The 27,196-nt window shown below is 38.0% G+C and overlaps 2 protein-coding genes across 2 annotated transcripts in view; one reads left to right on the top strand and one right to left on the bottom strand.

Moving 5' to 3' along the window:
* GOLT1A (golgi transport 1A) overlaps window positions 1–27,196 on the bottom strand; it is a 321,971-nt gene that overhangs the window by 121,000 nt on the left and 173,775 nt on the right. The window lies entirely within an intron of this gene.
* SNRPE (small nuclear ribonucleoprotein polypeptide E) lies at window positions 198–4,400 on the top strand. Its single transcript, XM_063297559.1, has 5 exons — window positions 198–312; window positions 611–637; window positions 1,228–1,290; window positions 2,348–2,426; window positions 4,146–4,400. The coding sequence occupies exons 1-5, from the start codon at window positions 259–261 to the stop codon at window positions 4,199–4,201; spliced, it is 279 nt and encodes a 92-aa protein (XP_063153629.1). The 5' UTR covers window positions 198–258; the 3' UTR covers window positions 4,202–4,400.

Genomic DNA, 27,196 nt, shown 5'->3' with positions numbered 1-27,196 from the left:
ACCATCAGTAACTTGCCCGAAAGCAACATGGCTAAAAGGAAGGAGAAAAGCAGTTCCACTCACGTGATCCGTTATCGTGCGCTCTCACCATTATGAACCAAGCGACTAGATACTCGTCACTTCCGATCTACACCGGAACTTTTTCATTACGTCGGCGAGTCTTGAGCGCGCGTGTGTGAGGACGGGTTTTTTTTTTAAAAAAGTCACTCAGCGCTGTTTTTTTAAGCCTCCGTCGTCTTACTATCCTTCCTCTCGGCCATGGCGTACCGCGGGCAGGGCCAGAAGGTGCAGAAAGTGATGGTGCAGCCTATCGTATCCTTCTGTGGCATGGGAGAAGGAAGCTGGGCTCGACTTAGAAAAGGGAGGGGCAGGGCCCGTGAGGGCCGATCCCGACACGCGGGAGCGTGGCTTGTGGGGATGGAGGCAAAGGAAGGGGGCCGGAGGCATCATGCTGAGAAATGAACACGTTGCTCGGTTTTCCTTTTCTGTCGCTCAAACAATATGTAACCGATAACTGAAGGAACGGTACTTGTGTTAAGAAATTGAATTTTGTCAGAATGAATGTGGGGTGCTCCTTTTATATGTGTTTTCCTAAATTTTCTTGTGATAGAACCTCATTTTTCGGTACCTACAAAATGTAAGTATACATAACTTAATTTTTCAAATTCAACAATGTACTTGAATAATTATTGACAACTAGGACACCTGCTTTTGTACACTGAAAGGGAGATTTTGTACTGTATGTGTATATATATATATATCCCCCCCCCCGCATTAAGCTTTAATGGGGAAGTGACCAATTAATTTGTATGAAGCAATTATTTCAGAAAGCTAGGGAAAATAGATCAGCATGCATTTCAAGAATGTTAAAAGTAGTATTCATCATTGTAGGTGTGAAAAATCTTGAAAGCTCAAAAATAGGAAAGTAAGCTTGAACTTACTCTTTCAGTGTCTTTCAGAATCCTTCTAATGAAATTATTTGATGTTGTAGATGGTTTTGAATTAAAATCACATCTTAAATAAATTTATAATAAGGATTTCACTTTCACTGAAAAAAATGGCAATGGAGAAGACTCAGTAAAAACAATTGTTTTTCTTTTGGGGGAGTTCACTTTGCAATTTCTACATAGCAGAGAGCCACAAGAACCTGGGCCATGTAAATAAGATTGTTAGCCTACACAGAATTCAACAATGTCCTAAACGGTCTCTTTGCCATTTACTTTGCAGAGATCCCGGATTCAGGTTTGGCTATATGAACAAGTGAACATGCGGATAGAAGGCTGCATCATTGTAAGTACAGTTCCTGCTTTCATATACATGTAAAGAAAAATATAACTTAAATATGATTGCAAAAAGAGATCACTTTGCTCTAATTTAGTTTCTTATCTCAGCCTAAAAGAAAATCATATTAATTAATACAGTAAATAAAGATGTTTTTCCTGAACCAGTGTTCTATACTCTCATTTCTACACCTTATGAGAAATGGGCCCTGCTAAGCAAGGTAAGAGCAGAGTTTTAGCTAAGCCAGGAAATTAGCTTAAAAAGTACTAAATTAGATGGACCAATTATCTTGTTTTGGGATCAAAGCAGGACTGTTTCAGGTTTGGAATACTTCCAGGTTGCTCAGGATGATGTCAGGGGCACTTCCTGCAGGGTCAGGATTGCTGTTTTAAAGTCAAATTTTTGTGTATCCTTACAAAACATTGGGGTATACAAACCTGCCCCAAAACATTCCAACTCTGAAATAATCCCTCACTAAATAACCTCTATGGCTCACTCTTCCCATTAAGAACTTCTTTGGAACAGAAGTGCAAAAACTATTGAAAGCTGAAATTTCCCAACTCTGAATGCTTTTTTAAATTTTATTGAAAGTGTTCTGGTTTTACCAGGGTGATCAAATTGGCTGCCTTGCCCTCAGATTTAATCACATCATAAACCATGTCCTTAGCTTTCATCATCTGGAGTTAATTATGAAAACCAACTCATTCTAGCGTTACCACAAAGCTCATCACTGTTGAAAGGCTGTGAAAGCTTGCATCAATATATTTTCAATATATTTAACTTTGTCTGGACTTTGTTAAATGATTATTCACTTTTTTATTGCTGCTTCTGTGACTTGTTTGTGCTATTTCTTTTATGATACTTCATTCTCTCTTATATTTTGGAACCCCCATGGAAATTTTGATAGTTTGAAAGGGCAGGATGAATATACTTTAAACAAAGTCAAAGCGATCAGTCCCATTTGATGAAGCTAACTGAATCCACCATTCTTCCATCTTCACTGCCATCCCTGGTTTTGCTTCCTTCCGTTCAACGAATTGGCATACTTCTGTGTTCTGGTTTACAGGGTTTTGATGAATATATGAATTTAGTTCTGGATGATGCTGAGGAAATTCACTCGAAAACAAAATCAAGAAAACAGCTGGGTAAGTGAAAGCTTTTTGGTAGTACATAACAGGCATCTCCTTTTTTTGTTACAAGTAAAAAAGAAATACTTATTTAATTTAGTGAAAATCCATAATGGGAATCTCAGCTTTGTAACTGAGTGTTACTTAGAATGTAAGCGAACAAGCCTGCAGGTAGGCATGGAACTGCCATTTCACAGTGTCCATATAATTAATTGGCACATTACCTTTGGTGAATAGCACCAAAAGCTGCTGTAAGATCAAGGGTAGCCAAAAGGGATGTATTTCCCCCCTCTTTCTTGCCAAATATTATCCATTAGGGGAACTAGTACAATTTCCCTGTGAAACCTAGGCCAGGATTGAACATGGGATTTTTTTTTTCCATTGCAGGAAAAAAGGAATGATTGTAGTGGTAGTAGTACTCATTATTTATGTAATCAGAACTGAAGAAAGCCAAATGAATTATATTGCTAGTCCTGTCATCTAATATATGATAAAACTCTGAATGTTGTCCTCTTAGGATTTGAAAGAACTGAGCTCAAGACTCAGAATTATCGATTTTGAACTGATTTTCTGGTTTCAATTTCAGTATGTAGCATTGTGCATGAGGGAAAGGTAGTAAACCCTTTATACCAGCTGATGTTTCTATATTAAAATCTATTTAGTGTGCAAAATGTGTATTGTGTTCAACACAGCACATCACTAAAGTACAGATATCTGAACACAAGGTGTTGCGCATGTGTTTAGAAAGGCACAAACTTCAACAAAATTGAACCCAAGAAAAATTCCTGTTTGGTTTACTCACGTGCTAAAAAGGTGGCCACTTATTTTTATGCACAGCTTCTTCTGAATCTGATCTCCTCTAGCTTGCACAAGTAAAGCAGTAGTGCTGTCCACACTGGGCAGCTTTGGTATCAAATAACTTAGACTTTCAGTTACATTTATTAGTAAAAATAAGTATAAAGTTTATTTTTTGCCTAGCCTTAACCTGAATGAAATCATTAGTATTGTTCTAGGGGGAAGAGTTTATCATTTTAAGGGTGGTAACACAAAGTTTTGAGAATCCCTTGATTCGATAGTACCTTTCAAGGATAGAAGTACTTATAGACACTATTCAGCACCTGCTATTTATATCACAATTTGTATACCTTAGAGATTATCTAACATTAAGTCAGTGAGCTACAAGATAGGCATTCCCAACCTTTTTGCTGTCAATGGGACACGTGTATTTTCTTTCTTGCTGTGGTCTTTACAGTTAGAAAACAAATATGGCTTAATATGGAAGCCATCCTATGTGTGCTTTGAAGCACAATAAAATAAATAAATCTGCATGGCACAAAACATTAGCAGACACCTTGATAGCTCATCCATCTTCAGCCTACATATCTGAAAATGTATTGACTAGTACCAGTATTTTTACACCATGACTAATAAGACCTGTGTAATTTTTTCTACTGTAATTATATTTGCATGTATAGCATATCCTATTCTGAAATGTTACTGAGATAGACTATGTGAGCAAATTTATGCTCAAATTGCGATGTGGGATATTTAAGCTAAGAAAATGTTAATATATGTTGTTTATTCAGCAAGTAATTGTAATGCTGGTTCCTTATATGGGGAACTACAAGTAGAATATTATTAGAATATCTTATTTATTTATTTACTTACTTACTTACACACACACGCACACACACACTGTAACTCATTTAATATTTATGGCACTCTTTTCCATTGCAGGTCGAATCATGTTAAAAGGAGACAATATTACTCTTCTGCAAAGTGTTTCCAACTAGAAAATGCTACCTAGTATGTTTCTGTTATAATATTATCCTTTAATCCTTAAAAAAAAAAGTGCTAGCTTAATGCTATCACTTCTGACTTGGTATCTGAGAAGAGACAAGAATGAAGCCAGCTACTTAGTTCATGCTTGTGTAACTTTCAATAACTCTTTACACTGGTGTGTTTCTTTATAAATAAATGGTTTTGTTAATATATTTACCTTCTGTATTAATTTTTGGAGATAATTTTTTTCAATATGGATTACAAGTATATACCGGCAATAAACAGTTGTATTAGGAGATACAGTTGTTTAAAGAAAGTACTAGCCAAAGAGTGTATTTATATCTGGAGAGATTGGATCTAGTTCATGAGATACTATGAAAAAGTGTGAGGCTCTCTGAGCAGAAGATTTGATCTGTTTAACCCTATTGGAGCCAGACTACAACCTTTGAAAATACAGCATAATAATGTACAACTCCCCTATAAGCATTCTCTTGAAGAATATATGACTCATAGTTCCTTAGAAGAAGCATGAGTTTTGTGGCTGGACCTACAAATTTCTGGCTTGATCAGGAACTTCAAGTATTTTTTCTTAATTTGAAATAACCAATTTGTTCTGCTTTACAAACATTATCTTCATAACATTTGGGTATACAGGTTGCCGTATTAAGTTTATGCACTTGATACTAACTTAAATGTCTGTGTTAAAGTTCAAAGTTCTGTTTTGAGAAAAAAATAATTATGCAGCCTTATGTTAAGAAGTTCACATATTGGCTGGCCTGTTTTGCTTTTGCTATTTATTGGAGGACAATGTTCTACACAAGGCACTGAAACCAGATCCTCTGACTACAAATCTTGTTTAGCATCCATTTAACAATAAATCATACATCTTCCACATAATTATGTGGTTTAGTCTGTCTACTACACTAAGCTGTTCATGGTTTACTATCTTCATTAAACAAATGCTAGCTAACGTGATAACAAGAAAATACTTAATCATATTCATAATATGCATTGATTCCATGGATATTAGCTTTTGAAATTTGAGTATTAAATAGCTAAAGAAAAGGATACACATGCTTAAAATGAAATCCATAGTATTTAGGCATTTAATTTAGTTGTAAATCCATAGAAGACAATACCTTGCATTTATTTTTAAAATGAACTATATTTGTTTCTCCATTTACATTGTTCTGACATTCTCAGAATCTGCTATATTTTCATGTTAATTTGTATAAGAAATATAAAGCTAATTAGCACAACTGTAAAATCTCCTTTGTATTGACACTAGTTGTATGTATAGCTGTTATAAAGAAAGTTGGTTCGGTTTAGTACAGTAGCTGGGTACCCAAGTCATTGAAATTGGAATGTTAGAGGAAGAAAGGGCATAATCTAATTTATTTAAAACGAGGTTTTTATTGAACAATATTCTGGCCAATAAAAACCTTTGGACTAACTCAGAGCATAGGAGAATTGCAAATCGGATAAATCACAAAGATATTCATAGTAAATAAAATTGTATATTTATTTATTTTGCAAAATTTGTAACCCACCCCTATTAGAAGCTCTGGATAGCATACAATGAAATATGCATATAAAAACAGAACGTTCAGGCTGATCAAAGCCTCCCAAAATGAATCCCCGCACAAATTAATTAGAAAATAAAGTTTTCATTGCTTTATGGAATACTAGGAGGGAGGGAGCTAAATATACGCTAGGTGAAATCCAACATTGGATAAATGGGACTTTTTTCTTCTCTTCCACAAAATCTTTTACATAGGACTTCCAGTGGGTTGCATGCAGAGGAACAATTATACAATACTGTGCAATTCTGGGCGGGGAGGGCCTGGAATTCCCCACCAGGGGAAAATTAGTCATGCTTCTCTCTCCTCAATCCTAAATAGGATTAAGTATGGAAGTAATAACTCTTTAAAAAGCAAAAATGTTCAGAAACAAAGCATTGGGGAAAATATATATTACTTAGGAGGAACGTGGACATTCTGAGAAAATTTTGAAATATATATGTTTTTTATAGCAATCATATAAAGAAATGGTAGCAGATGTGAATGTCTACCCTATTTCCAATGCTTTGAGACCTAACAAAGGATAGGAACAGGTCCACAAAACTCTAAGAGAAAGCCTGGTAGCATTTTTGTTTTTGTGAAAATTTCAGTGTCCCCTGGAAGAAGAAGAAATACTTGTCCTAGGCACAGTTCTTGAGTGAGTAAACAGGGTGAGTCAACCAGAAGTTTACTAGAAAGAAAAGAGCAGACTGACAAAGTTAACATGGTATTAGGGACTCCCTTGCTTTTTAGGTGAAAAGTTCATCTCCTTAATAGCTGCTCTTTGCAAGGGGTATGTTCTGAGAACTGTTGATTCCCTATAATAGTTAAAAGGAGGAGTGACTGCTTCTTTCTGAGTATAGAAGTTGCTCAAGAGATTATAAAAAAAATAAAGGTCAACCAATTTCCAGGTGTGAGTTCACTGAGTGAACATGGATTGAAGATTCAATCACTGAGTGAACACAATTGCTAACAGGAATTCGTAGCAAAGCTCCGTGAAAGTCCCTAACAAATCTTAGGTTAATACTGCAAACTTAGCTGAGAGAGAGCAAGCGGAAATAAAAGCTTTTCTCCACGTGGAGGTGGAGCTAGGATGGTGATGGAGCAGCAGCTTCCCTGCTGAGCTCCTTATGATATATTATTTGTCCTATCCATTTTTATAAATAGCCTAGCTACACATCTTATCTAGTTTTATTTCATAAACACATTCTCCACAAGAGATATTCTAAAACTGAACACCAAGTCCCCAAAACATCATAAAGGCTTCAGTCATGATACGTCAACACGAAGCAATGGGGAAGAACAAGAAATGCAACAGGACTAGCCCAGTTAGTCAAGACTCTCAGACTCTACCCAAACCAACAAAGCAGCCAAAAATTGACTACATGATGGACAGGAAAACAGAGTAAAAATAACAACGTAAATCCTTTCCATCCCATCCCTACCTCCAATAGCTATGATAATACTGAACTGGGATTTGGAAACAAATTGAAAAACAACCATTGTTAGAGCTGTCCTCTACTTTGCATGAGGAATCAAACCATCTGATTGAATTCCTGCCTTTATTACCCTCCCCTGTTGTTAATACATCTCTGATGGGGGAAGAGATGGTTGGTTTGGTTTAACATCTCAAGCAGAGACTCCCCTGCCTCATGCCAATGGGCAGTGTGCCAAATGATAAAAACCGCAGCAACCTAGCACCTTTAGCATCAGTTTATTGTGCCACCCAGCAATATTCCAAGAAATGGCTTTTATGTAACCTGGACCCTTAGGAGCGAGTCAGTTGGTGACATTCGAAGTGTTATGTTCTTGTCTAGGTACAAGAAGACATACTGATGATGTCCTTGACAAGGCACTGCTCAAATAATCATACTGAGATGATGCAAGAAAAACGTACTGCCACTGATGAAGCTGTAGAAACAGGATTAATTAACTCTTTTGAAGCCTTACCAAACTGCAAACAAGAAATACTGAGATGATTGGATGAATTGAAACAAACACTGAGCAGCAGCCAAACCTTTAATTGACTTGATATCCTTGGACCTCTCATCTGACAGCAACTCTGCAGAAAATCATTACAAACTCTCTGAATCCTGTAATCAAAAAACTCCACCATGCCAATTTTACACACAGCACCCAGTACCAGGATCTGTGGCCAAGCTCCAAACTCAAGAAGCAATCTTAAGTTTTTTATTGAAGTTTGGCACCAAAACCTCATGACCCGGTTTCCATGGTACCGAGACTGCAGGATCTGACCTTGACTGGATAGCTCCCAGATAGTTTGGGCACCTGTTTATGACATAATCCAAGAGCCTGGGAAGCTATACAGATAAGCTAGTGCTAATGTAAACCATCTTGGGTTTTCTCACAACCGTGTGAATATTCCTCCCCACACTTCAAGCAAGAGTGAAAAACAAACAGGTTAAACATAGCTCGGAATGAACTCTAAACTTTTTAATATAAAGGAGAAACTAAAAGATGTCGCTTAAACTCCTTGAAATACAGTGGTCTTCCACATTGCCACTACAGGCTCCGACTTTGAAAAATTGAACTATCTTCCTGCAGATGTGTTCCCAACTGTCAGCAGCCAAGTCCTGCTATTGAACTGCTGTCATTTAAACTTAGAAAGGAATACTTACGTTCTTAGTTGTAGCTTTGGCTTTATTTTGCTGTAACCTTTTCACATCTAATACTTCTTTTATTGCTTTATTTTATAATTTCACTGTCTTATTGTTATTTTATTGTATTTTATGGAATGTCATATGTTATGACCTGTGGTTACAACAATAAACTTATTTACTTACTTATATGTGACACCTTAAGAAACAGAAGTGAAGACTAATAGTCATGACTGTAGTAGAGATTTACAGTCCCAGGACCTTGTCTGTTATCTTTTTCTTTTTTCTTTCTTTATTATTAACTTTTCAAGATGTAATTAAGACACATAATGCAGAATATAAGACTGACAGAATACAAGTTACCTGACCCTGGCTGAATCTTAGGGTTAGAGTTTAGAGTTTTGCAGGCACTGTGTCCCTGTTTCTTCAACCATTTATCAGCATTCTGTGAACATGCTCACTTCGGTCCTCAATAGCACTGAAATGCAATAACATAGGCAAGGTCACTGAAATACTTTGGCCACATCATGAGAAGACAGGACACCCTGGAGAAGATGCTGATGCTAGGGAGAGTGGAGGGCAAAAGGAAGAGGGGCCGACCAAAGGCAAGATGGATGGATGATATTCTAGAGGTGATGGACTATCCCTGGGGGAGCTGGGGGTGTTGACGACCGACAGGAAGCTCTGGCGTGGGCTGGTCCATGAAGTCACGAAGAGTCGGAAGCAACTAAACAAATAAACAACAACAACATATGTGTTAATAACTTAATTACAGTACCAAGAACTTCCAAAGCTTGGTAGAAAATCTAGTCACTGTTGTGGACAGCAGGGGGCACACCTGCATTAAGCAAGAATGGCGATCCTGGTAGTGTGTCAGCAGCTTAGAATACAGTTCCCACAGCACTGCTGCTGCTTTAAGTTCTCCACAACAATCTGGAAGGAGGAGAAATTCTACAAGGTGTAGACTCTACTAATCTACAGAGCTGCAAAAGAGCATGCTTTCTAATTTGGCTTGTATCCAGAGAGATTTCTATTTCACTAGCAAATATGGTAGAATGACCTCCAAAAATCAGGTTTGCTTCACTTTTTGTTTCATATTGCTTTGCAAGTTATATTTTTCTACGATGTGCAGGACTGTTTTATTGCTCCCCTCCCTGCAACTGAGCAAGAATTGTCATGTTGATTGGGGATAAAATCACTGTAAAAGTGGACCTTTACAATATGACGTAATTTCAGAAATCCTCACACAAATGTTTCAATATGCTTGCAGAAGTTGTCAGTCCCAGTTTGCATCCTGAAGTTGTGGATGTAATTCATCATTCTTTTATCAGTACAAGTTACTTTGTGGTGGCGGTTAATAGTATATGGCACATTGCCCTCTATGAGGTGAGGTCATCAGTTCCTCCTGACATTAATGTTGACACTGATCCTGGAAATCAGCTCCCCATAGTGTCAGATGAGGGTTTTTCAGGCCTATCTGGTGAACTCCGGTTTTAATCTGGAGTCTTGGAAATGCATTGTCATGAACATTCCATGAACACATGCACCTGAGTAGTTGGTCAGACCATTACTTCATTTGTTACAAGTGGGATGAAGAAGGATGGATGCCATTCAGATTCGAGACCAGAAGCCATGCACAGGAACTAGCTTTTATTTTATTTATTTACATGGCTTAGGCCACTCCAACCTGCTGAATCTGAGTGACATACAATTCCCCAATACATAATTGTGATTAAAATCATACAGTCAGTTAAAAAAAACAATTTAAATATAATTTCAGAAGGGAAGGGTTCAAGTGCCCATCAGAGAAGATGCCAAAGATTTTAATGTAGATAAAAATAAAAGAGGATGAATTAAAGAGATCACCAGGAAGGAAAAATACCTCACAGCAAATTAAATTTCTATATTGCTAGCTTTCCCTGTTAACAATTAAAGAAATGGAAACAAAAATGAATTGTGCAAAACAAAAGAATTTTGATTTAGCAAATAAGCCGGGGAAATGGCTAGTATACAAACTGAGAAAAGAAAGGGAGAAGAAAATGATATTAAAATTACAGAATGGGAAAGTTACGACAACAGATAGTATAATACAAGGAATATTTCATCAGTATTATACAAAACTTTATAAAGGAGAAGAAATTTCCATGGCAAAAGTTGATGAATATTTAAAGAAACAAAATTTACCAAAAATTATGGATAAACAAAAGCAGATGATGAATGGACCTATAACAATAAGGGAAGTCTCTGAGGCTATAACAAAGACTAAAATAGGAAACCTCCAGGCCCAGATGGATTGCTGGCCTCCTATTATAAATATTTTGAAGGTGAATTGTTGCAACCTTTTCAAAAAATGATGAATTCCATCTTGGAAAAGGGAAAGATACCAGAAAGTTGGACAGGTACAAATGTAGCAATAATTCACAAAGAAGGTCAAGACCCAACCAAAAAATTACCAACCAATATCACTACTGAATAATGATTACAAAATATTTACTATGATTCTAGCTGAAAGGATGAAAAGTGTCTTGCCAGATTTTCTACAGTATATGAAGACCAAAGTGGCCTTTTGCCTAAAAGACAGTCAAGAGGCAATATTAGAAATATTCTTTGGAACATCATAATGAAAAACAAGCCACGCTGATCTTTCTTGACATGGAGAAAGCATTTGATAATTTGAATTGGACTTTTCCCCAAATTCTGGAAAATATGGATTTTGGAGAAAATTTTATTAAATGAGTGAAATTGATATATGCCTCACAAACATCACAACTTATAGTTAATGGAGAATTGACAAAATCCTGTGAAATACAAAAAGGGACAAGATAAGGATGTTTGCTTTCACCACTGCTATTCATTTTGGCTGGGAAAGTAGCTGGGAAAACAGCTGGGGTGAAAGTTAAAAAAATATATACAAATTAAGGACATTTGCAGAAGATTTGGTTTCAATTCTGGAAAATCCTATAGAAGGAATAGATGTATTAGTGGAAAAGTTAAAGGCATTTGGTGCATTAACTGGATTTAAAATTAATAAGGAAAAAATGATGTTAACAAAAATTGATTATTTTTAGCTGATTAAATGAATAGTTGATGATTGCTAACATAAACTTACTAACAAGACCAGCAGCATGAAAAAGGCCACCATCTCATCAGATTCAGGAGAAGAGATACTGTTTCATTAGTTGTATTATGTGTCACTTTGGATGTGTTTAATATTGCATCACAATCTGTCTTAAACTTGTTCAGTTTCCTCCCCACCCACTCCCCTTGCAAACTAGGCTTCTGTTTTCAGCCCTTTTATCATAGTGCTTGAGAATTTCATTCAAATTCCTCTTGGTGGTGCTTTTGAGTTTATTTTGTTATTGAAGGTGGCAAAGGGTAGTACTGTTGTTACATATATTTCCATTACTCTCAATCATCCCTGCATGCTTCCCAGTATGAAAAAGGTTCATGGGGACAGCTCCCTTATGAGGGGGTATAATTTCCTCTTGGGATTTAATTGAGGCCCAAGAAGCCAGAGAGGCTACAGATTGTCAGAAAAAGTATTGAGAGAGGCAGGACTTTCGTACACATATCATCAGGGCACCTCAGCCATCATTTCTCCAAAATGCTCTTCCTTTTTAAAGAAATTTTGAAAACAGTTTTTCTATCATCAATGAGAGCTGGTTAAAAAATGCATTTTTTTCCTCTATGACCCTAAATTGCATAATGCGGTTATTAGCTGGGAATCTAGAGTGTTTTGTTTTATTTTGTTTTGTTTTTACTCTCAAGGGGCTTGGTGGAAATATGAGCCCGATTAGTTAGTAGAACAAGTCTCTATATTCATGACTAAAACTCATGGTCTAAATAAGGGATGTGTAAGGGCTCGTTCACATATAAATGTTCAGATCTTACTAATATCAAATAACAATATGCATAGGGAAACAGTCTTGGAAGTTGAAGCATTCTATGGGTGCATATGTGTGCTCTTGAAAACAGGAGTCTATTGGTAAGTATAACATACGGTACATTTTTTTCTCCTTTCTTATTTTGTATTTTTAGCTTGTTTGGGGTTGTCTCTTTTCTAAATTGTTTAATTTTTTAAAGTTTAAATATTGTTTCATTAATTGTGTATGCATAAAAATGTAGCAAAATAAAAATTAATATTTAAAAAATAAAAAATACTGATTAAAAAAAGAGAACAGGAGTCTAACTTGAGCATTGATTACTGAAGAAGGTTTTATCATTATGACAGAAATATTTAGTTACAAGAAATGCTGTGTAGAGGTAAGCAAACCCTAGCACCCAGCTGACTACATCCAACAGGAGACAAGTCAAAAAATATATGTTCCATATCTGAGTGCTTAGGAACAGGCAGAAAGAAGTGACCTCAGATCAGAACTCTCTTAGACAAAAAGCAGGCAATGTGAAAGACAAATAAGAGACATAGAGTAAATAATTAACTCTCTGCCTATACTCTACTGCCCCCTTGGTTATGAGGTCCTGCAGAGTCAGTGCTGTTGAATTTGGACCTCCAAAAACCCCAAACCATTATAGAGTAATGGTCACTTTTATAATTCTTGTGCCACTTGCTGTCAGCTCAAACACAATCCTTTTCCATGTACAGTAATTCTCATGTTTATCGCACACATATTTGCAATGGGGACTGTCCATCTAATGCTAATTAATCAAGTAATTTATGCATATTTAAACTAGCTAAATCTTAAGAATACAGTCCATAGAACATTTCTTGTGTAACAGAGGTGCATTCATGAAGGTCTGGGACTGAAAGGTTGCCATGCCAAACAGAACACACTATCAGATTTCCTTTCCATCTAAAAGTGTAAATGTATTAATGAACAATGCCAGTTTCAGATCAGTGGGTGGACAGCTTTCCTGTTAAGGCCATGAACTGATGTTTGATACTGATTCAGTTTGGTTCAGATTTCCTGTGTGACTTAAAGGAAGTGTCCAAAAGTCTGCTTTGCATCTAAGAAGTGGGACTAACAACACTTTTTATCAGCCAGCCAAATCAATTTTAATAATTTTAACTTGTATTATAAGACCTGGGAAATCCAATGTTCTCAAGCCCATGTTTCCCAAAGGAAGGAGGATGAATTCAAATGGGGAAATCAACAAGTGAGTGCTTAACTATTGCTATATGCATTGATTTTCTCCTGCAAATATGTCACTTGCTGGCTCCTCCTCCTCCCAGCTAGGTTCATTTCAAGGTTGCTATCCCAGCTGTTGGAAAATATTATAGATGCCCAGGGGGAGGAATATATACTCATGGAAGAATTGGCAGGTGGGAAGGGTTTGTATCTCTGATTTATCTTACCAATTCTCCTCTACAAATGACACCCGCTTTGCACTTCATATTTGCCTGGTAATAATGTATAGCTCCAGGCCAACGGCAGTACCAGAAAAAATACTCAGGGGGAACTATCTCAGCCACTTCCCTGGAGCTACACCTGTTTTATCCTCATATAAGTGTCTGAGACTTATATTCCTAGAACTCTATTTATCAAAGATAACTGGCTTATGTGACTATTTTAACATATGAAGTCCAGATTAATGGCACATGTGTTGAAGCCACAATGAAATTAATTCCTGGTTGTATCACAATATGCCCTATCTGGGCCTACTACTGTTAGATTTGAAATCATATGACCCACTAAACATTCTAGGCATCTGCTTTTTCTTGGCCTTGCTGTGGAGTTTTCAGGGACAGCCTGTTAGATAATCATTTAGGAAACAAAGCTTTTCTTGGTAGAGAGGTGAAGCATTGAAGAAAAATAAAGCTGCGGGGACAGTTTGTCTGTGTTGGAAGTATTAGCAAATCCAGCATGCCTCATTAGCATGTGCATTAGCATGTAAACTGAGTTCATCCCAAGATGCAACTCTGAGGAAGCTGTTTGTTGCCACTCACACTTCTTCTCTCTCTCTTCCTCCTTCTCCACTGGGAGCAAAGCACACAGCTGTGTGCTGCTCCATCTCTGGGCGCCATATGGTGTGCCTGGAATACCCGCTTTCTTCCACACAGCTCTTAGCAGCTGTAGGGTTAAGGGTGAATTATGTATAGGGACAAAAGAAGAACAAGATTTCATCTTTTTCACCAAACATGGATGTAACTGGACCAAAAATAAAAATGAGTAAGATATTCTTCCACTTACTTTTAAACCTACTATGTCTAAGTGTGTGATTCTTTATGCTTGGGAGGGCTGGGTGTGTAAGATCAATAACCTGTGTTTCTCTGGCGTGCTCATTAAAGCTATTTTAAGATAATATTCTTTTTCTGTGCCAGCTTCTCAGCTGTGTTAAGCTCTGCTCCATTTCAGTGGTTCTAGCAGGCCACTAAATGGCTTCAGTCTGGACTAGTCTTCATCAACATGCTGGGATCCAGTGATATACTCAGTTCCTTCTCTATGATCTTGACGGGGGTGCAAAAAGTACAGCCTGGGGGCCTGCATGTAGCCAACAACATTCATTTTACAGCTCCCAGAAGCTATTCAGCCCAAGATTTGGGGGCATTTTCAGATTTCTAGGGGCAAAATGAGTGCCTTGCAGATGCCTAAAACACCTGTTTCACTTTTTAAATATCCTAAAACTGTCTCCCAAACCAGATCTTGGCCTTTGGGATGCAGTGCTCCTTACACACAAAGCCTTCGTCAGCTCATGAACTGACAGCATTTATGCATCCTTACTCCTGAGCAGTAGCCTACACCCAGATAAGCTGGGATTAACACCAGACAAACAATCAAGCAGAAAACAATACCCTAATCAAGGAGAAAACCACACCCCCACCAACACTGGCAGGGCAAGCTACTGTATATAAACAGGGAGCAAACCCCACACTCCCTAGCACTGATGATATTACCTAGTTGGGTAATGAAACATCTGCAAGCAAGCAACCAAGCTCAGAGAGCACCAAGGACTCCACAAAAAGGTAACTTGAATGGCCTCTTAATCCTACACAAACGACCTCTTGTGAATTCACCCCTTGTGAATCCTACACGAATGACCTCTTAATCCTACTTACTATTTCCCACTTATTTAAAAGTTTTCTCCTATGTCATATTTAAACTTATAATTTAGGAGCTTTTGGGAGGGAGTTCCAGGCCCCATGCCTAAATCTTTTTGGGGGGGGATGCAGCACATGCATTTTTGGTCTTGGTTTGGTTTCCTAGCAGCAAAAACAAAAAGATGAAGGATCCTGCCCATGATGACAAAATATTGGGCAATTGGGTTTGAAGCTAAAAAGTTCACCACAGCATTTGCGGCCATTGAATTGCCTAACACTACCGAAGATAATAACTTGATTTTATAGATGTGTTTGAAGATATGATGCATGTTTTTCAGTCTAATCACTAGTTCTTATCCACATAAACTATAGGGACCTTTTGCAGAAGAGGAAATGGGCATCCGAGTCACCAGGCTCACACCTATTCCTGTGGGCACAAGAGCAACTACATGATCAGGGTTTTTTTACCTCCCTCCTCTCTCTCTGTGTTTTCTATCTCTTCATTGTTTTCCTCTTCTTTCCATGTGAACAAGTGGTGAGCAATGGAGATGGAAAAAGAAATCAAATACTGGAGTAGCTAATTGACAGGTATAGGAAAGTGTTGTCAGGAGGGAGAAGTTCTATGTTACTACTGTTCTCTGGCAAGTGGATGGGATCACCTTGGTCCTCCCTTTTCTGATATCCTTCAAAGGAAACAGTGGTTCCAAGTCTGCCAGTGTCCTTGGTTCACTGACCAGTGGAGAAGGCCAGTACCTATTTCCACTCACTTCTTCAGATCCCAAATTCTCTTTGGGATGTAGAACATTATGGTAGCAAATATTTTCTGTACATGCAAATAAGATTTGAAAAGTGTTAATTTTAGACAAGTGGCAGCAGTAAAACGTTCAGTACTGAAAAGAGGGATTTACCTCCCCCATTTGTCTTGAATTTTTCAATGATCGGTAGTTTCCCTCTTCAACTGTAACACTGGAATAGAATAGCTGCTTGATGTCAGGGCCTGTTCTTTATTCAAGGGTGCAAAAGTACTGCAGGTTTCAATGATAAACTTCTACTAATTCCCCATAAGCCCTCTACAGCTGCCTTTCTTTCTTTCTCTTTGGATGGCCAAAACATACCACATAACATTTTCTAGACAGAAAAATGTAACTTGATTCTTCCTTCAGGTAATGTCTGTTTGGTTCAAGAAATAGTGCTTTGCCCAACAAAGAACCCTCTGAACATAACAATGTTTTATTGTTCTTTGAAGCCATAATGATCCAAAAATAGGCTTTAGTTTACTTTATTAATTTCAAAGCATAACCTGACATTCCAAGTGTTTCTTAGGGACTTTCCCCCATTCCTAACAGCATTTCCATAATACTAGATCAACATGATGTTTCCCCAGATCTCCCCCATTGGCCAGGTTTGATGTCTTCTTTCAGTGAAGCAGGAGATGGAAATGGCTTCTAGCCACTCAGCTCCTTTATTAATTAGCTTTTCAGGCATCACAATGGAAAAGACTGAAAAGCCATGCAAGACAATAAAACATTGTTGTCTCCTGGGATGGTCATAGTTTGTTTGTTTTTCTGGCTAGAAGCTATGGAGTTTTGCCTTATGTTTTCAGAGGGTGGGAATGCCAGTAAACAACATATTTCTCTCCAGTCCCAATCCTTAAACTATGGAAGATTGAAGAGGGTGGGGGAAGAGAAAAAAATTGGACAGGGAGCAGGAGGCTCCAGTGCTGTGGTTTTCCAAGACAGGCCATTTGCAACAAGCATTATTTGGTCATATATGGGGTCTTTGCTTATGTTTCATTAATAAATGAAGTTTATATCTCACAATCACAAATGGATTTATGCAGCACATTATGTTTTGGTGAAACTTTGGCAAGTTTCAGCAGCATTGCTATATGCCAATAACTGCTCAAGACCTCAGTAATCCATAAAATAACCTGAATGAAAGATAACTACATTTTATAATTCACTACCATAACTATGTTTGTAACTCAAATTTCCTGTATGTAAATGAATCATAGAATGAATCAATCCAGAGTTCTCACTCAAGGCCCAAATGTTCAGGCTCAAATATTCATATTTTGGACACATGATGTGAAGATCCAGCTTCTCTGAGAAGTTCATAATCCTGGGGAGGGGAGGGGAGGGGAAGGGAAGGAAAGGGAAAGGCAGGGCCAACTGCAAGATGGATGCACTTGACTACAGCATCAATGGGTGTACCTGAAGGACCAGATTAGGGACAGCTCATCCCAGAGACAGTCTATGTGGTTGCTAAGAATTGACATAATCAACCAACCAATCAACCAACCAACTAATCAATTAAGAATTAGAATGTAACTATATTTGCACAAAACAGCCAAAAGTAGACAACCATATTTTAGATCAGTATTTATGCAAATCCAGCTTATGTGGTTAGTTGCTAGGTTAGTGTGTCATGCAAAATAGAAACTTGGATTCAATACACCATTATTAGTTTATGTAAGTGCAAATGCAACTAAAGCCAGCATATCAGTTTTACTTTCAGTGAAAAACTGCATACTAACAATAGACTACTTTTGACATAATGAAGTCTAGAGTGCCTTTAGTTCATTACTCTGTCAAAGCCTACAGTAGTGGTGGAACCAAAGTCTTTTGGATAAGGGATACTTTTTGGAATTCTGAGAGCATGTCATAGGCACCCTCTCACAAGATGGCTGCATGATGGGTTTAGCCAGTTACATATAATCATTTTCCAGGGGGGTGGAAAAGCTGATAAGGGTAGAAGAAAAGTAATTTACCAAACAATTTTCAGCAGGCTCTGTTCTATAGAACACAAAATCCCTCAACTGAACCTTGTTTTCTGTTTCAATCCCCATTTCACAAACAGGAAACTGATTTGGCTCATAGAATTTCAACATGATCATGAAAATAAATACAGGTAGGGGTGTGGCCTGAACTCTGAATGCCAAATCACATATTTGTCCAATTAACTATAATAGATCATCCATTTCACAAAAGGCCAACTAAGGTTGCTTAGAGAAGTGCTTAGAGACAAGCACAACCAAAACCCAACACCTGTCAAAATACATATCACACCAAAACCCGAACATCCAACACAGTCCACACTATTATTACCACCTCCAGAAAACAGAACCCAATGGTAATGAGCATGCAGCACACACATACAAATATACCCTGCTCTCTTCAGCAGCTCCTCAAAAAGTTTTCCATCACCCCCACTTTAGTCTTGTTTGTTCCCAGCCACCCCACCCCAGGCACTACTTCAGTATGAATTGCTGAACTGCAGCCACCTGTTATTTTTAAGCATTACCATGGACCCAAAACTGGGGCTACCATATCTCGGCTTCAGAAATCCAGGTAACCACTAGATGGCAACAAAGAAAATTCTAATTGTTTACTGCCACCTGGGAGACATCTGGATAGTTGCAGTCCAGCTATGAAAGCCTTAATAAAGAATGTGCTAGAGACCAACAAGTTGCTTTGCAGTACATTCACTTCTCATTTGAAAAAAAAAAATTAAAACACACTGACATGATGAGATATGATATGATACGATATGATATGAGAGCAGGGAGCCTTGGCAATTATGTTGTCTATCAAGATGATACTTGCACCCTATTGTATATCCAAAGTCTACAGTGTCCACACACTTGTGATCCGGAAGGAAGGATGTTGCTTTATATTACTTCCCATATAGTGTAAAACTCAGATTGTTTTCCTTTCTCTCTACCTATTCCTCAATATAATCTCCACTTTGTAATATGGAAAACATGGCTTCACAAGGCATAGGTAATACCTGCACGCTGGAGTGAGTCCCCCGCCTCAAACTTCCATATTCCCCCTACCCCTTTCGTTGGCTTTCTTCATTTACTACATTTGCTGAGCACTAGATTGATCAGGAGGAATTTGCATGTGCAATTACACAGAGGATGCTGCTATTGTTTTTGAGCCTATGGAGATGCTGAAGAAGTCAAAGGAACAGGTGTCAATCAAAATAAACCAAAAAGAAAATTAGATTTATGTGACATGTTCACCATTGTCTACTAATATCATGTGTTCTTGTCTGCTGGAAACACAGTGCTTGGAACTGTGTTCTGGGACCCCTTATCTACTTATGGGCCCTTGTCTTTGCCTGCTGATCTACTGTGCTACTCCAGGGTTTATCATAGCTTTGTAACTCACACCAGCCTTGAAGCGACCCATCTATGGCCGGCTTTCATTTCCCATCTACGAACTTGACTAACAGAGCCTGAAATGTATATACATTCTCCTCGGTACATGCAGCATATAAATTCATATACAGGAGAGACATTAAGGAAATAGAGGTATTTTCAGGTATCTTTTGAAGAGATTAATCCAGGCCCTCTCGAGCTGGTGCCCTCCATATGACATGCAGGCTGAGAATTCTGGGAGTTGTACTTCTACCATATCTAGGACACATTGCCAAACCTGCTATTAGCAGTGGTGTTTGGGGCCCTATCGTCCTTTTCCAGCAGTATGCTGAGGTCAGACAAACTGAGGTGTCAAAGATAGTTTGAAACTTCAAGCATTTCAGAGTTGTGGAGAATATTGATGCTGATTTTATACTTTTGGTAGGAAAAATCAGAGTGATGGGAAGGTGTTATTTTGTGTGCTGTGGTAGCAAATATATTTTATTATAGTTCATAGTACCCTTAATACCAAGATGATAAACATTATCTTTAAAACTTCTTCAAACCAGTCTTCTTCAACTTGTTACCTTCCATATTCGTCAGATCCACAAATCACAGAATAGCCTATCACATAAGAATAAGCACTTGAAAATAACTACATTTATCTTCACAAAATCCTTCAGTAACAAAATACACTGCAACATCAAGACATTACTATTTAATTTCATCCAAAATGTATCCAGATTTTGTTCTATCAGTTCTGAAGGCCCAGCTAGGCTAAACTGACAAGTTTAAGAAACATTACAAAAGAAGGCAATGGCAAAGTACTTCTGTAGTATTGTGAGGAAACCACCTGAATGTGTCCCTGAAGTCACAAAGAGCCAAGTTTGACTTGAAACAGACATTTTTAGTATTTGTCAATAAAATCAGTGCGGCGGATGGACCATTAGACTTGGAGACGCCATTCTTCAGATCAGATATTTTCTAAAAAAATTAATCCCCTGCAGCAAAATCAGTGAAGCATTTTGTGGCATCTTAAACATTAACAAATTAATGATGGCATAAAAAGCATTCAATCAGATGCTTTTTAGTGTTTCAGTCCAGTATGGTTATTCTGACTAGCATTTTTCTGACACACTATCACTTGTTTGGTGCCTTTCTACTTAGCTAGAGATAATTGGGGACTGAATTTGGGAGCTTTGGCATGCAAAGCATGTGCTCCACTATTGAGAGATAGCCTTTACCTCAAGGGGGCGCAACTATTATGAAACTTGAATTGAACTTGCTGTCTGCAGTTTGGAATATAAGGGCAAAAACATATTTAAAAAATTAAAGTACTGTAGTCTATTTTAGACACTAGAAAAGTTCCCACACATTTTTTATTTGGTTGGAAATGGTTTGACCAATAATTAATGGGAACTATTTCATGTGATACAGTGCATGTGTGTACATTTCCATGTTGTACTATTGTCAAGAAAACTAAATTAATGAATCCTTGAAGTCACTAGCAGTTGAGCTCAAACTGAAGGAGACTTGACTTTTACTTTACCTTTATTTTTCACAATTCAAGCACACAATATAATATTTCTTTCAGAAAAGAGAAATGCAACCTACCAAAAAGGAGGGAAAAATCAAATGAAATGTGCATTATTTCATTTTCCAAAACATTTTGAAATATAACAATAGCAATTGCTTTTATTACACATACATCAGATCTATCAGGCTGTTCTGCTCATTTATTTCAGTTTCAGCTGTCTTTGGCCCTTTGCCTCAGTTTTCCTATCTGTGAAACAGGGACTAGAATATTTTCCCACCCGTACTCAGGGCAGGGATAGGACCTTGCATGAATATTAAGCCTTTGGAATAGCTTTAATGCATGCACACACACACACACACACACAAACAAAATACAGTAAGGGCCAGATTTTTCATCATCATGAATATCCAGAAATGCCTTTGTTTCCACTTTATGACTCTCAACCCACCAGCTTTACAGGCAGTTAGGTTGGGGGAGATATTAGGCTGGCTAGATTTTGAAACTCATTTTCAAAACAGGGCTAGGTGTATATTACCCAGCTCCCTACTGCTTAGGTGTATATTACCCAGCTCCCTACCTCTCTCACCCACCTCTTCAGCTCTTCCATCTTGGCCCTGTGGAACCTCCCTCTTCCCTCTCTCCCCCTTTCTTCCCAACAGCCCCTCCTGAATAGGTAAGGAACAGAAAAGAACTCAAGAGGACATTTCCCCGCCCCAGGAACGGCCTGGAAGTGTTGCTAAATACAAATCCCACCGAGAAAGGAAAGAGAGAGACACACACAAAAGAGGGAACCTTGGCACAAAGGAGAGGAATGAAAGGGTAAGTAAAGTCAAACAAAAAGAAGCCAGGCTGAAACAAAAGGCACAGAACAATATCCCTGAGGCAAGAGGCTCCCGAACAATAGGGACAGTGACAGCTGTACAAAGGCAGCAGTGTTCGCAAGTAGACGCTATCTCACGCAGCCCCTGGCAGGCTCGGCCCGGGGCTTCTCTTTTCAGGGGTGCTCTTTGTACAGTGCGGAGCAGGATTCTTTGCCTGGTTGCAGATGGAAAAATGGAAGGAGGAGAAGGATCCTGGGTTGATTGATCTTTTCCCTCCCCTTTATCTGAGATCACCTCCATCCTGGAAGCAGGTACATCTCTTTGTCCTCAAAGGAGGTGCAGGAGAGAGAGCAGTTTTCCTCCCTTTATCAGGGGCTTTGTTTTCTCATGCGTGGCTTTTGTGTTTTGAGAATTTCAAAGCATAACCAGGGACAGGGGCTTGGTAGCAGGCTCCATTCCATATATGCTCATGGTCTCATGTGGGTCTCACCTGCTCAGACAGGATGTCTCAGCAGAAACAAGCTACCAGTGCAGGGCCATTGATTTGCTTTAGTATTGTCAACTCCATCGTTTGGCAACTGTGATACAGAAGGCCCTGCTGTGATAGGGATCATCTTTGTACTAAATACACAGAACATTTCCTAATAAACTACTGAGAGACTAGCTGGATCAGGCCTGGATATTATAGACCAGGGTTTCTCGACCTTGGCAACTTTGAGAAGTGTGGACTTCAACTCCCAGAATTCCCCAGCCAACAATTCCACACACCTTAAAGTTGCCAAGGCTGAGAAACAGTGTTATAGACAGTGCGATAGCGACTGTTCAGTTACCTCAGCTATGTTGACATATTTGCCCTTGCACTGCTTCACCAGTGCATGAAGTCAAGATGGTGGCCACGATGGTGCAATCAAAACTCCAACTGTTTTTTTATGCAGTGCTTTTATTGCACTGTTGTGGCTGCCATCTTTTTTACCATACGCAGTGGACCCTCCAAGTCTTGGAAGGTACAAAATGTGCAACCCTATGCTATTGTCTGTCAGATTTTTCATCATCATGAATATCCAGAAATGCCTTTGTTTCCGCTTTATGACTCTCAACCCACCAGCTTTACAGGCAGTTAGGTTGCGGGAGATATTAGGCTGGCTAGATTTTGAAACTCATTGAATTTTGAAAAAACACCCTGTATGGTTAAATCCTTCAAGCTTCTAGGACACAATCCATAGAAATGTGTTCAGAAAAAGACAAGAACATGGTTTTCTATTCAGCAAATGTAGCAGAGATGATAGTGAGACTGAATGAAAGCTGAGCAGTTATTACTAATGATCCCCCAAGAGCCCAAAATTACACACACACACACACAATCTAAGTATTTCCTAGGAATATGAGTCCCTTACTTGACCATTAAATATTTATTTATTACAATTGTTTATATGACACCCCAATTGCAATGCTCTGAACTATTTACAGCTTAATAAAACCAAATATACCACAAAACAGTGAGATGAAATAAACAAGCTGGCAGAGGGCATCCTAGGTCATCACTCTCCTTTGAAATTCCTCCTAAATGAAATGTTTTTGTCTGCTAATGGAAGGCCAATAATGAGGGGTCCACGTCAGTAGCATCCACAGGATTTTCCTGCTTTTGTTAGAATGATGAAAGCAGTATTGTGGCATTGTTCTGCAATCTCCACCTCTTTGGGGCTTCTGTCATGACACTGCTTTTGTCAGTCTCCCCCCTCTGCCTGCCCCCATGCCATTCAGCCAGGTATATATTTAGGCAAACTATTTCAGAGCATTGGGGTTAGTATGGAGAAAGTCTCTGTCTCGGTCCTCCTTCCTTCTTGAGGGGTTGGGACCCTAAGGAGCACCACTTTTGATGATCTCACAGGATGGGAATAATAGTCTAGGGCGGCCCCATGAAGAGCTTTATAGGTAATTGATCTCAGTGCACAATCCACAAAGAAAATGTGTTCTGCCAAGCATCAAATTCAAACCTAATTCTTGCATTAGATAGCAATAGGCCAGAAATAGTCCAGAAAAAAAATTAGTACAAAACAAATAGTTTCTCTGGGTAGTGAGGTAACCAATCAAGTCATAGTGGGAAGTAAGCAGGAAGAACCCCTGGAGCCAGTGTTAAGTGCCAAAGTAAAATTAAGATATTGTTAGGTTGAATCACGAAGAACACAATGAATCCTGTGTCCTTTTCTCAAATGGATGTGCTAGGAACTGTAGCCAGGTTAGAAGCAACAAGTCAAGAAGGACTGGCCAGGAAAAGACGCTAGAGCCTAAACTCATTAATTTTCAAGCAAAGGCTTTAAAAATGTAATGACTCTGGGTTGTACTCAGTGGTTGTGTTCACACAACACTTAACCAGGCTACTGAATTTGTTGTTTTCTGAGCTTACTTTACAGTTTTAATGGGGGGGGGGGTTTCACACAACAAACTAAACCACAAGAACCAAGCTTAGTGTGAATGCAGCTGTTAGGCTTTAACTGACTTGGTTGATACAGTTACAGCAACACAGGAGACTGTGACCTTCCAGCTGTTACTGAATCACAAATCCCAGCATCTTTTACTATTGGTCATATTGGCTGGGGATGCTGGGAATTAGTTCAGTAATATCTTGAAAGCCATTGTTTCTCTACTTCTAGCTTACAGCAGAGAAATAAGGGTCACTATCAGGTAATTATTTGAATTTTGTTAAATGCATGGTGGTAATAATTTAGAACTGGCCAATTTGGTGGTTTCTTGGATCGATTTATTGGCAGGATGGTGATTCAAAATGAGGTATGCAATTTAAAATTCCACCATGTCTCATGGAAATACTGTCAATTTAATTAGTGAAGGAATGTGAGTACCTTTCCTTAATTCATTCAGTGGCAGGGTAGTTCCACTAGCCTTTCTGGCAACTGTGTCCAGTAAAAAAATGTAAACAACATGGAAGCTTTACTGGGTAGCATCAAGGAAGATTAAGGCACCAAAATGACATGAACAGAAATCAGAATACTTGAGCTCCTTTTTAACAGGGTATTTAATCAGTATTTGAAACATGCTGGATATGAAATGCACATTTTGATAGGATACTGTAAGCTGCCTAAAGGCATTTGAATAGGTGGCATATACATGCTAATAAATAAAATAATAAATACAAGATTCAGTACTGAAACAGCACACAAACACATACATACCTGGGGTGAGGTGAACTGATTTCCCTGGCTCCCATGAGGGAGTTCCTTTTTGTTTTGTTTTTTTGTAATAATTTTTATTAAAGATTACAAATTAGAAAATTTGATTTTCTTTTTTTTAAAATAAGAATTTTATTAAGTTTAAAGCAAAGGTAAAAACTACAAAAAGTAAAAAACTACAAAAAAAGAAAGAAAAAGTGAAAAAGTGAAAAAACGGAAAATGAAAAAAGATTTTAAAGAGATTACATAACAAGGTGCCTTCAATAACAAGAATATACTGCAATTTCCATAATTAATCCCTTACTCTATATCTAATCAAAATCACATTATTTCTATAAGTCATTCCATTAGCACATTATAAAAATCACTAGACAATTGCTCCTTCCCCTTACATAAAAAAAATAAACAAATAAATAAACCTCCAAATCAACTTCCCCCCCCCCAAAACCCCATTCATCTAAATATTTCCTTCCTACCACTAATCTATACATTTCTGACCACTATACTAAAAATCAAACTAAATTATCTGCTAATTACTAAAACTACAATTATAACAATATTATTTATATTAAACCTAAAACCGAACATTTATAGTTTATACCTTATTAATCTTAATCCAAATAATTAAAAAAGAGTATAGTATAGTAAAAATCAAATTCTAAAAACATTTAAATTATCTACTTTTATATTTAATAATACTATAACAATCTTAACCCTATTAAACCCAAAACCAAATGCTTATTATTATATCTTATAAATCTTAAAAGATCAAACACACTTTAAAAGCAATGGAATAAATCTTAATCCAAATCATTAAAGAAAAATGAAATCATACAAGCCTTAATATCAATCCACATACAGTACATATTCTTAATTTCTTATCCCACCTTGAAATAAACCAGAGCAATTACTTGTCTCCATATTACATACAAGGCATTTTTCATATAGAAATCAAGCAGCCCAACTGCCCCCCTTAGGAACTCAGACTCCTTGGCAGAAAACCTCCCACAGAACAGGGCCATTGCTTTCCCAAAACAATCCTGAGGAAAAAAAAAATCTCATCAGTATCTTGCAAGTTGAGCTGTCTTAACCCCTTCAACACCAAAGTATATTCGTCACCTGGCATTTCTTCATAGACTCCAATCTCACTGTCAGTAAAAGCATCTTGATTGAACTCTTCTTCTTCCTCCAGAACATTCTCAGCCAGTTGACCCATTTTAAAACTGATATTTTCTGCAATATCCCAAATACCTTGCAGAATAGCTTGACAGGTATCATGGAAAATCTGTTTGAAATCACAGTGATGCTTGGAACAAAACTCTGAAAAAATCTCCTTAAACTCCTCCATTCTTCAGGCAATAGATTATGGTGCCCCTAGATACTTGGCTAATGCAGATAGGAACTAATGGGTTAATGAAAGACTTCCAAAAGTTATTGAGTGATATTGACAAAAAGCAAAGTATGGTAACCAACAGCTGTGGCTCCTACATAAAATGAACAGAAAGCTAAAAACTCAAAATGGCAGATTCAACATGCAGGAAAAGGTCAAATCCTTCAAATTAAATACAAAATTAGTAACAGGGAGATGATTATTTATTCTCAGTCCTCCTTGATATTTAAATGGGAAACAAGCCAAGTTTTTTTAAAAATTGAAAATTTAATGTAGAAATAACAATAAGCACCAAGAGAGTCCATTTCTTCTTACTGTAGAAAGCCTCTCTTAGGATTCAAAACTTAAAAAGAAAAATAAATTGGGTGGTTTAGAAATGGGGTGTCCAGACCTATTGTCCCTATATAAGGGCTGCAATGCGGCTCGGAGATGATGGAGTCCCAGCCTCCTGGCAAAGTCTTTACCCATTGATTGCACATGCTGTCCATGATCTCCTGGCTGCAACTTGCCATCCAGAGGATGAATGGGTCAATTCCAAGCTTTTTCCTTAATCAGGAAAAAAGCTCTGGGCTACAGGAGAAACCAGCCTGAGCCTGAAAAAAATGCCATGATGCCAGTTCTGCCCATGAAGCTTGCGGGCACAGTTGCCCAGTCTGCCATATTCCCCAGGATCCCTGCTCCTTTTATTTTGGACTATCTCTTTAGGCAAGTTTGCTGGACTTGTTGGGACTTGATTGCTCTTTTGTGTGCATTTG

The sequence above is a fragment of the Candoia aspera genome, chromosome 3 (genome assembly GCF_035149785.1).
Source record: "Candoia aspera isolate rCanAsp1 chromosome 3, rCanAsp1.hap2, whole genome shotgun sequence".
NCBI lineage: Eukaryota > Metazoa > Chordata > Lepidosauria > Squamata > Boidae > Candoia > Candoia aspera.
Note: the sequence above shows the minus strand (reverse complement) of the source record. Positions and strands in the feature narration are given on the sequence as shown.